This window comes from Neodiprion fabricii, chromosome 5 (assembly GCF_021155785.1).
Source record: "Neodiprion fabricii isolate iyNeoFabr1 chromosome 5, iyNeoFabr1.1, whole genome shotgun sequence".
Taxonomy (NCBI): Eukaryota; Metazoa; Arthropoda; class Insecta; order Hymenoptera; family Diprionidae; genus Neodiprion; species Neodiprion fabricii.
In genome coordinates, this window is record NC_060243.1 from 34,724,397 (window position 1) to 34,736,381 (window position 11,985).

General features: G+C 38.9%; 1 protein-coding gene across 3 annotated transcripts; it reads right to left on the bottom strand.

The window, feature by feature from the left end:
* Positions 1-151: 151 nt before the first annotated feature.
* LOC124183070 (solute carrier family 41 member 1-like) lies at positions 152-7,246 on the bottom strand. Of its 3 annotated transcripts, none has more exons than XM_046571073.1 (9): positions 7,040-7,246; positions 5,025-5,144; positions 3,955-4,230; positions 3,588-3,871; positions 2,493-2,817; positions 1,777-2,071; positions 1,473-1,678; positions 1,227-1,375; positions 152-1,104 (listed from the first exon to the last, which is right to left on the bottom strand). In XM_046571073.1, exons 3-9 carry the CDS (start codon positions 4,226-4,228, stop codon positions 925-927), a joined length of 1,713 nt encoding a protein of 570 aa, XP_046427029.1. In that variant the 5' UTR covers positions 4,229-4,230; positions 5,025-5,144; positions 7,040-7,246; the 3' UTR covers positions 152-924. The 3 variants fall into 3 exon arrangements, with proteins under 3 accessions (XP_046427029.1, XP_046427030.1, XP_046427028.1); XM_046571074.1 differs by lacking the exon at positions 7,040-7,246 and adding an exon at positions 6,443-6,695; XM_046571072.1 differs by lacking the exon at positions 7,040-7,246 and adding an exon at positions 5,817-6,246.
* Between the last annotated feature and the right edge of the window lie 4,739 nt (positions 7,247-11,985).

The following is an 11,985-nucleotide window of genomic DNA, read 5'->3' on the forward strand; positions in this document are numbered from 1 at the left end:
TTCTAATAAAATTCTCATTTGTCGTACGGATTCCGTTTAAAAATTCACAGTCACCTTCATTTCGTGAAACTAAAATTACATTCACGACATTAGATGACTGTTATCATTATTCACCTATCAAATATCTGAAAAATATACTGAACTCTTTCTCGTGTGCTTTAAAACATCCCCGAGCCATAGCGAGGATTAATATTTGTTCATACATTCAATTACAGTAGATCCATATAACCTAAGTCACTGAGCTTCTTTTTTTTTTTTGCACTTCACGGTTTTCTTTCTTGCATTTTACCGCATCTTCTTATTACGTAAATAGAGTCGGAGGTACAAATACCATTCTGTACGAAGTACTTCGTGTGATACATTTACGTATGATTGCTTTATGGCAATTGATTTGTTTGGATGTAGGTCAATAAGTTCGTGTGTAGGTATATACATAATGAATTTGACTGAAGTTACACGTTAGTTCACGCCCAAATGACTGCGGTGAATATGACAGGCATTAAAAGTTCACATATTCATTCATTCTCAAACCAATTCTATTCACTGGCAATGAATCATTGAAATCATATTGTGACCGGGTAATATCTAAAGACCGCCAATAATCTGCTTTAGGATAAAACGAAATTCAATTCATTTGAATCTTGTGCTTGATTTGAGATATATATTTCGCCGATTCTTGCGCGCGAATATGAGGCCATGATCTGTCGCTGGTTTTTTTCATGGTTTGCAATCAATATACTTCTGAAACTTATCACTTCCGATGATGTCTATACCAAATTTACGTTTTTGTTCTTGCAGTCTAATGGTCGACCGTCACCATCGATGATAAAATTTTGTCATCCATGAGTCAAAGCTCCAGGCCTGTGACGATCTCACATCGTTCGCCTTAATGGTTTCTCTCCGGTAATATTAGATGTATACACTTCAATAGTCACCGTATTCGTACCCGATAGACTGCAGCATCTTGAAAGCACCAGCCAGCAACAACGATCCGGTAAGATCACCGAGCGATGTCAAGTACGGGATTGCAGAATTGTCCGGGTCAATTTTGTACCGCCACATCGCGTGGATGATTATGTGAGCGATATAGAGCAAGAGCATTATCTGAAATGAAACAGAGAAACTCGTTCAACCATCTTCTCAATGCCGAATACCAGCTGTATGAAAAATGATTATGCGTATCTAACTACCAAAGAGAAACGCTGGGATTTTTTCACCGATCATACCTGCAATAACGCGGCAGTCAAGTAGGATAGTATGAAATAGATCTGCAGCGTCGAGTAGCCCCATTGAATGTAGTCTGCAGTGAAGATGAAGACCAGTTGACCAGGTATTGCCATACCCATCAGAATTCGTGCTGTTTTGGCGTAAGGTACTAAAAAAGTCAGATTTGATGAGTTTCGGGTATTTTCTAAAGGGCTGAGTGAACTGATCTGTAAATACCCCTTTTTTATTTTTCGTATGCTACCAACCTCCTTTGAAAAGCGCTGCCCACGGAGAAACGAAGATCTTTGCGTGGGGTGGCAAAATTCCCATGATTGAGGTTTGGTGCAATAGTGTTGAGATTCTGGATGCCTGCACCGAGACTAGATTGCCACCAATTCCGTTTATTATTGGTTGAAATATGACGAAGCCGTCGAAGACGTCGACCGCTTGGTCAAGGACTAATCCGCCAAGCCTGCAATCACAAAATGTCGATTTCAATGATCCTGGCACTGAGGTGGTCGGTAAGTGAGATATGAGCAACTATAGCCCCTTCAAATTCGGCACACTCACCCGCTAATGAACAACGCTGACAAAACCGGCGTCCAACCCGTTTTCAGAACGTTTCTGGTATATTTGTTTTTCAGAACTATGCATATCCATAGAGGCAAAAGGCAAATATAACCACCCAGGATGAGGTAGAGAATCCATATCTGATTATCCAGTATTTTAAAGAGTGCGGATGCAACAGTCGCTAAAACGGTGATGGAGACTACGTCACCAATGGATGCAGCGAGCGGTGTAGCAAGATTGTCGGGGTTCATTTTACACCGATGCGATACCATAATTACAGCGATCATTACGAAATCTGGAAACACACATAGTATAGTTACGTGGTTCCGAGAAAGGCCGGATTATCAATAACGCAATTATCGTAATATTACTCTCGGAGTGATTCTCATCTCGGATTTGATACGTTGAATTTGACCGGTTCAAGTAAAGTGTCAAGTATGCATATTCGTACATGTATTGACGTTCGTAACTGCGAGATGTCAGTTAAGAAAATGTTGTTCCAATTGTAAATCGCCGCAAACATTGTCTAGTGCTTGTTTCACTAGTCAACAAGCAACTGATCCTACAAGGTGTACGAATGAAACTCCGTCAAGAACAAGCAACGGAAAATAAGTAAACGGTGCTTTTATTTGCCGGCAGTGCGTCAACGTTGTCAAAACAAATGGCAGACAAACAGGTATCCAATGAATTAATTTTAATCTAGACGTTGGACTCACCTAAGACAAAGCATGAGCTGGTCGCAGTACAAATGCTAGAAGTGGTCAACAGAAGAGCGTGGTTCCAAACGAACTGTCCCTGCATCACCGCCCCCACGGAGAGGGCGAAAATAGATACAAGAATAGCCGCTACTGAAGCCTGAATTTGAACGAGAACCACGTTGCCAATTATCATCTTCATGATCTCTCGGAAGCTTGTCATGTTGCCGATATTTGCCTGTGTGCTCAGTCGTGAGGCTAAACACATGTCGAGATTTCCTTTGAGACCCAGTAGAGCTGGTACAAGGATGAAGAGCTCACTGACGGCCACGAACACCGGCCAATTCTTGAAAATAACATTCAATCATTGGCTTAAGATACCCACATCTGCCCGATTGTGTGTTGAGTGAATTGGATGACGCGACGTGTGTACCAACCGCATCATCGTCAGAATTTGAAAATTTTTAACGCAAGTTGAGACAAATCTGTCCGATACAGTTGGTGGTATTTGCAAAATTTGATACAAGATAAGATCTGTGAGAGGGCGATATTGGTGAAAGGATTTTACGATTCATTCAAACGCTAGGCTCACTCGATGCTACAAAACGATTTAATGATCGGCAGCGGTGACCACTAAACTCGACGGCAATAAAATCAAAGTGATTCCAGATATAATATTACTTTTATACGTATATATACATATGGGGTACGGACGAAGGCTTAGCGAGGTGAATGTCGGAGCAGAATCTATATACGACTATAATACTGATTCACGATAGTTATTACTTTTGTTCCTGTATATCGGGAAATGTGATGTGGGGACATCTCGTAAGAAATGGGGCGTTAAAACAGTCAGGGCCCACTTGACTTTGCCACGAAGTAGTCCATTAATCCAATACAAAATGGCGGATTTCTATCCTCCGCTTTTATTGTGTCATGAAACAACTTTTATTCACCTCTATCGGTCTCCCGCTGCTCCGCCAGACTCGCTAAGCTGCCAGAACCCAGAAACTCCATTCCAATTGTCAAGTGACATGCGGAAGGATTTGGAAAACATGGCGTGCGAGACAAATACAATACAGGAATTATTAGAAATCACACTCAGAAAATTCCCACCTGCACATTCGACAGAACCAATCCAGCCCCGATGGTGCCAATTCCAGCGATGAAAAACGGTACGGAAATCTGTACCGTTGTCGTGTACCACTTTTCGGCCTTGACAATTTTCCGCTTATCTCCAGAGCCTGGCGATCCAACGGGAAAGTCAGGATCTGGGTCGGAGTTTGTGATCGAGGTGATCGTGACGATGGAACTGCTGCTGGACAGCGATCCGCCTCCTGGACTCGGAGGTGGCAGACCATTCTTTTCGGAATAAGCTCCAAAGGGGAGCTTCAGTGATGCTGGAAGAGTGAAGATTTTCAACTATTAATACCCACGTGTGCCGCGCTTCAGAGTTTCGTGACAAAAATCCGGCCAGACTAACCTGCTATTTTTTTGGCAGTGACTTCGTCAGCGTTAAGATTCGAGATTTCGATGTAGTCATTTTTGGAGAATTTACCGACGTCGAGGGTGAGATCAGCTTTATTGTCACCGACGGTAAACGAGTGATCGTTGTTTATCTTCGCGTGATTTTCCTGTTTGGGTGCTGGGTCGGGATGAGCGTCAGCCGGGCTCTTGTTCGATTTCTGGTTTTGACTGGCCAAATCTGTAATGCTCAACAGTTTTGGTCTGTCCTCCGGATCCGGGAAAGCAACCATATCTAAAAAAAAAGGAATCGTTCCCGAATCACGAACACGTTAACGGAAATGAATGTCAGCGCTCGTAGTCGTGGAAATGAATTGTCCATTCCTGTGGAATAACATTTGACAGTCGATTCCATCACCTTCGAATTGAACAGATTCATACGCACGTGTTTGTGAAGCCACGCTTGTTATTCTCGTCAGTGAAACGTTCCGTTTATTAACGGAGGGCAATTACGTTTAAAAAGTATATAACATCGAAACGAAAATAACGTCATACGCCGCGGGTCTCAGTGAATGGTCGAAGTTTCATAGTTCCAGATTGAATTCCAATTTCATTCATGCCGATGCTTTCATCGCGATCAATCGTTACAAATAAACATTGTGTACCCAGCGTATGACGTAGCCTATATTTTTCTCAACTTTTAACCGTTTTGCTCGTTGCCTAAGAATTGATTGACGTATATTGCACCGAATGGAATAGGATGGGGTGTCTCTTTCGGATTATAATTCAACTGTTATCCTATCATTTGACCATTTTTCTCAGAACGTTGATCGCTGTCGCCTTAATGACGTCTATGATCCGTTTTTTGCAAAATTCTCTCAATGTGCTTATTTTCTGACAAGTATATATGAATATGTATATATGTATATACTTATATATAGTGTTTACACAGTTGTAATACAATTTCAAGGAAACAGACTATTTGTCACGGAAAAGGCGAATATTTTGTAAAATGTTCACCGTTGACATAGAAAAAAAATAAGGTGATCAGTGGAATAATGATCACTGAAAAAATGACGGGGAACTCACCGGAATGTGTATTGCAGCGAGTCGTGTGTTGAGTATCTTATACCAGTTGACCAAAGCCACTGCAGAGGTTTTTTTGATATTCCGGACGCCGCCAAGCCGTAAGAGTTCTGCCACCACAATCTGTTTAGAAATGAACGAACTCGTTATTTTCGACTGTAAACTACCGCGATAGGATCACCGTAAAGAATTGACTGGGAGAGATTTCCGAAAATACTTTTTATTCCAACGTTGAAGCAACATTCACGAATGTTCTTCGAACTTGCGAACTGGAGAAATTGCAGCACGATTTACCGCGGCCAACACGCTGCTCATTATAAATAACGTCGCGCGTGGAAGTCTAACAGATTACTTTTTCCTTGAGAACATAATCGGGCCTACCAGGAGTCTCCCTTTCTCTCTTCGTCTCGGGTAGGAATTTTACGGCAGCTAATAAAATTGTTCTTTTCGATCTTCGCCTCGCGATTTTACGATACTTTTTTTTCCCGATCAGGTTCCCGCTAGTTTCGAATGTTAAATGTTTAGAAGCAGTTTTTTCACAGTGAATATTTCACGCTAGTTGATATTTAGTCTCTGCTGTCATTTACCAAACGCCTTGAAAAGAATTCGGACCGTTTGTTATGTCAACTTTCATACAACACTCGACTTTCCGTACACGTGATTTCGAAATTAAAGATATGCCACGACTATAGCATCATACAATCTGCATACACGTATAATCAGAGGATAAGTACGGAGGATAAACAAAAATTTTCCTAACGTTTCCCAAGTATCTGCGTGCTCTGAATTACTTACGGTGAGAATCCGTTGGAAAAAGTTAGAGCCAGCGTGTTCTATTGATTCGAAGACGAGATCTTTTTCCCCCTCACTCTTCCCAGGCTACCGACCGGACTTCCGAGTCACTCAATGATGAAAAATTAATTCGAACAATATCGGGCGACAATTTAACAAAGAAAATCGTAGATTTTCAATTATGGATTTTTTTGTCAACTGTTGAAAACCGTAAGGAAAAAAAAAATACTGATGCCGAAAACGTTGGCGAATGAGGAAATCGAGAAAACCGGTTCGACAAAAACTGCTTTAATAAACGACTGTTCAACACTTTCAACTGGTCTGAGATATTTTTAAGCAGCACCGTTTCTCCAACGCCGACCGACCACCGCGAGCGACAACGTTTCACTGATAACTCGTTGCAAAGTTCCGCCTGTCGACGGTCTCACTGCAACACCTCACAATTAAAGATGTTTCACCGTCTCTGTATCAATCCTTAAGTACAATCCGCTCCGTGCACGTGGACGTAATACCCGCCAAGAGTTTCCCGAATCTCACCCCACCTTTCTTCAATACCGTCGCCTTTGTTTTAAATATTTTTTTTTTTTTTCAATTCCTAGATGGGATGAAAAATCCCAGTGCTAACAAACATCGAATACCGCATGAAGAATTTCCAAACCGGTTGTAGAGACAAACGTAATTATTGGCAAAACTACCGATCCTTTCGCATCGTCGATCGAGGGATCGTGTTAGTGTAAAGGGTCGAAGGATAGCTGATTTTCGCGATTTTTTTTTTTCAATCGGCAAAATACGCTACGCAGTCTCACTTTTTTTTTACGTCAAATCAAAGCACTCGTGAAGAACAGGAAATACATTTGTATACGTTAATTTTTTCTTCTATTTTTTATATATTTTTTTTTTAACGGTTTTCTCGAAACGTGGCTTTTCAAAGCGGTGTACACTCTCAGAGGAAGAGTTTTCAAACTATCCGACTCAAATTTGGACACAACGTTCTTCACGCCATTCTTTATTTTGCTATGGAAACTTTTTTTTTTTAAATTGTCACACTTTTTTAACGAAAAACTGTAGAAGAAATAAAAAAAATAAATCGGATAGTTTTTTTTCAAACCACCGCCATTTTGTCAATTGAGATTAAAAAAAAAAAAAGAAAAAAACTGCACAGTAAGATAGCGGCTTTCGTACTGATTAATAATCTCTTTACAAATTTTGTTTCAGATTATACTTACGGCCACAACCGTATACACCGTGAGGACTCCTTTTTTTCAAAGACATGTTGAACCGTTAAAACAAAAAGTAAAAAAATTAAAAAATTAACTATCGAAAAAAAATCGCGAAACTCGATTATTTTTCGACCCGTTAAACTGGCACGGTGATCCCTTAATCGGATGAAATAACGCCATTTCATCGTCTGGCAAGAACGTCAGCTCAGTTTCAAAGTTTCACATGTTGTTCCGGATCGTACGTGTTTGTTGGAAAACGAACACCGTATCTTGTCCGGTGCTTCATAATAGGCTACAAAATTGAGCTATTATAACGCGTGATAACACTTTTTTTCTTCGAGGCAAATTCTTGGCTGTCCTAATGTTTGCCGCTTCGTCAATAATTTTGTCGCAACTTTCGTCGAAATCGATTGACCGATATTTGTGTTTAATTTGTTTGATTCTACAGTAATAAAAGGAACAGAAAATCCGAATTATCATTAACACAATCATTGTATACACTGTACATGTGCACGTAATTGGAAAATGGAAGATTTTCGTTTTTAAAACGATTGTAAATGAAAATATCAGTAATTATCGAACGATTGAATCAGCGTAGCCAACTGATTGATATGAATTTCTGAGAAATAGCGCGTCATTTTTCAACATTACAATTATTATACATATATAAATAAATTACAATTATTCAACAGTTATTGAATTTCCCCCTCCTCGCCCAAATTGGCCGATCACCTGACGCACAAAGTATGACCACCTTATTTTTTGATCAAGACAAATCGAAACAACTAGCGACATAATTATTCGTCGGCCTTCTATCAATTGCTCTACTCCTCTAATCGCATTAACTGAAGTACGATAGCTAATTATTACAGTGGAACCTCGATCAAGCGGAAGCAAATGTGACGTATATATGCTTGTATATTTTTTTTCTCTTTAAATCAACAGTTATTAAGAAACCCCGCAAATATAAACATCAACATCGCATGAATAAAAAGTATTTTTTGTAACCATTGCATCGTTATGATATTATCACGAAATTTCTGGAATATTTTTTGCACTTAGTCTGTCTGTTGACAATACATGGATCATCAGGTTTAACAAGAACAAGAAAAATTATTCCGAAAGTCCGGACAATCAGTATTCGAAATGAACCGCGTCTCTCTGCTAATCGAGGTTTTTAACCTATACTTCTGATAACACAGGTCTGCAAAAAGATATTTTATTCCAGCTGCATGGGATGTTATCGCTAAATACCGTTTTCGAGTAGGCTGAATCCAAAAATGACTTTCATTTCCCTCCATCGCGTACAGTATTTTTGCAAAATACAAGGTGTTCGCATAATAAAAAGCATAACAATAATGAAAACAACACCATTTCGTTACAATGAATTAAGCAATATTTCTTATAAAATTAAACAAACAACATCTTCGTGAAATGTGCTCAACATTCCGTGCTCATTCTTTTTGCCTATGAAACCTTCTTCTTCTCTTTGATGCTCCTCCGAACACGCTTCCGCTTTCCATTTTCTCTTTCCCTTTTTGTATTTATTCTTGACTCTCACTCTAATACATATTAAATGAAAATAAGAAATCACTTTTGCACAGGATTTTCATAATCAAGAATAGAATACATACCAGATTTCGAATTAAACGGGAGTTTCACTTTAAATGAAACTACAAACACGAGTTAGAGAAATAGACCTGTCGTGATGGAATATTTCGAGTATTTTACCCGGTTTCGGTTAGTCAAAATTCATAAGAAAGAGTATCAAAAAACCTATGCAGTTTTTTGTTTGCAAACTTGTACAATCAGCCGCGTTGTAGATGAAAAAAAATAAAATTAGATTTTTTTCTCCTCTCGAAGAGAGAAGAAGCTCCGAACGCTTCGTCCGGAATGCGTAATGGAGTTTTGAGGAAACGATTCCTTCGGCTGGCAGCAGCCTTGGGCTTACTTAATTCATTGTCATACACCTCGACGGTTGATTTAATCGTGGAATTGAGCACCGCCGTGTGTGACATTATGCAGCAATGAGTAAAATTACCAACGGCCCGAGCATAATGTACGTTGTCAGAGATTCAATTGCACGCCTGTTCTACCAGTGTAAAAGAACAATAAAAAACCTCGCGTTATTGTAAGCCATTACAAGCTGTAGGAGCGCACTTATCAATCTCGTTTTTCGGCTATGGTTATAGTAGTAAAAACAGAATTTTGTAACCAATTTTCTTCTTCCAATTTCAGCGTCGATAACATATGACATAATTATTATAAACAAAGTGCTGACCGTTATTTCCACCTTGACACTGCGGTGTGTAACATAAATATGGCCACAGGTTTTCTCTCAATGTCTCGCGTTACACCTGCAGTGCAATTTTGTACGTATTATTACGCATGGATGTGTAATTGAGATACGAAAACGTGTATTTGCCGCAGCTCGGTCAGTTTTGCTTCGGTAATTTTACAATTGCAGCTCGATTCCACGGTGCGATAAATCGTTATTTTCATTCTTATTTTTCGCAGACTCGTTCTGCTTGATTTTCTTCGTCAAACATTACTATGTGCATCGGCGTTTCCACACTTTGACAATGGCGATTTTTAAACTTGAGACAACATTTTTCTGTCCAGGCGTCGATAAAAATTAATTCCTAGCCTAGATTACCTGGGTATTGAAAAGTTCACAATTCAGTGCAACCACTCGACGCTGGTGAACGTCGATTCGATCGATCCTGTACTTCAGCAGTGTGGCAATCGCTCGCAGTTTTATATTTTCATCTACACTCGCGATAAATTATATCGCTACATTTTCTCAGATGCTTTTTGCTCCACCCTTTTTCTTCTCACTCATAATCTTTTGTCAATATATTGCCAATTATTGCTTGATATTGTACACCGCGTTTCTTTGTCGAGCATGTGTGCATACCTCTAGACGATTATCTAATCACCGGTTGCGCGAATCGAAACAGACGATAGAAAAAAAAAAAAACGAAGAAAACAACTGCAGCGAAAAAAATACTTGCACCTGCAAATTTTACAGCTTGACAAAGTTTTTGAAATCCTCCAAACGTTTCGGAACTATTTAAAACCGTAAACGCCTAAAAATACGGTTTTAGTAACGGAAGGTCGTAGATTTTTTTTTTCTCTCTCTCTCTCTCTCTCTCTCAATAATAGCGACGAAATTAGTGCAAATTTTGGAATCAACTATTTGGAGGTTAAAGATTTTATGCGAACGGATACAACGTTTCTATTTTAAGTTGAATGAAAACGAAACCTTAATTCCCATGCATTAATTTCGTATGGCTCGTATCCACTATACACAGTTATTTTTGTGACTTTTATCGCTTTCGGAAAAAACAATAAATAAACGTAAAGTCAAGCAATTATAAATTTTCCACCATTTTTTCATAATTTTTTCCCATAAAAATGTCAAAGACTTGTATAATGTCGCCTACTGTATTTTGTAATTAGTTTGCATACTTTATTTTCAGCCGAATATCGTCATGTACCGTCAGCAATTACAACCTTCTGTTATTCATCTTATCAAACATTCAATTTCATGCGCTTCCGAGTAATTTAAAAAAATATTACACGACCTTTCGTTTTTTTACCCAACAAACAGCATTGTTCGTGCGATTCATTTTCTGACTCATGTTCACCGGTCGAACGCTGTTAAAAAAATTTAAATAAACATAATATCCTAAAAGATCCACTTTATATTTATGTTATTTGTTACATCTCTGTTAGTAAATATGAAACAAATTTTTGTAATTTTAACATTTAAATTGTAATTTGTACTTCTTCTTTCAGTGAGTAATACATTAAAAAATGGTTGAATCAACCCAAAAATATTAGTCGACTTGTTGGGATATTTTTTTTCTAACCGTATACATCCGTCTGCTGCATCCAAATCTGATCACTATTTTTTGGAATCCTTTTTTTTTATCACAAAGCTTCGTATCCCACAGTCGACGACGTTGCACTGATCACAAATTATTCCGATTTTCAATGTATTTCAATACACCGAATAACTACGAATTTATCGCCACAGCCAATTCACCGCATCTTGTGAATTGAATGCCGACAAAAGGTTCAGTCACAACGACGCGACGGTTTGTTTACACCCAAAGGAAAATAATGGGACACGTTAGACCGAGAGAAACGAAGTAACGTATCACTATTGCTGCGGAAAGTTGACAGAAAACTTCATATTTCACAGTATACTCGGTACCTTGAGGTATTCGAAAGCACTTACAGCAAAACGGATTTCAGACTGCCTGCAGTTAAGGGCCGGGTGAACTTTGGAGCAAAATATTATGATTTTCTAAGCGGTCTTACATGTCGTGCAAAATCTTGGCACGTGTAGTAATCGACGTCTTATTGTTGACCGTTGCCGGAATAGAACTTAGTCTTGTAGTATGATTGAAATCTCTGTACTCTGCAAAGTATTCATATTCTTATAATCGTTTTTATCGGTGTTGTGATTTTTGCTATCGTCATCGGCATTGTCTTCATTGTCATCGTAATGAGATTCCGCCCGGCTAATTGTCGTTCGGATTTAATGCAAGTGATGGATTGTCCAAGTGATTCGAATCTGTGATGGAGAATAACCTGTGCGTACTGCTCATGTCCCAACCCGATTCTACTCCGCTGGGATTTTCCCAATAAATCCTATGTTCGATTGTCAAATTTGTGCTTGTAATTATCAGAGTAATATCCTACGCACGTATTTATTTCACCGTTGGTAATTGATCGCATCAGATTTCGATCTATAAAGACTCAGGTAAGAATCATCCAATCTGCAATTGTAAAAACACAATCAAAGATCGTCTGGCGATTGAAGTAATTTTACAAAAAAAATTATACTCGAACTTTTGTTTTCGTCGTGGCATATGTTCACAAGAACAGCTTTTTTCGGTCGAGTAAACTGATCATAAGGTGTTATCATTAATAGAGAGCGT

What these genes read in the sequence shown, in the direction of transcription:
- LOC124183070 (XM_046571073.1), bottom strand. Translation starts at nt 4,228, where the DNA reads ATGGTTGCTTTCCCGGATCCGGAGGACAGACCAAAACTGTTGAGCATT. An exon ending in TGGTTCTGTCGAATGTGCAG is followed by an intron (nt 2,818 to 3,587) that starts GTGGGAATTTTC and finishes GTTATTTTCAAG; the next exon opens with AATTGGCCGGTGTTCGTGGC. An exon ending in TGACTGCCGCGTTATTGCAG is followed by an intron (nt 1,105 to 1,226) that starts GTATGATCGGTG and finishes GTTTCATTTCAG; the next exon opens with ATAATGCTCTTGCTCTATAT.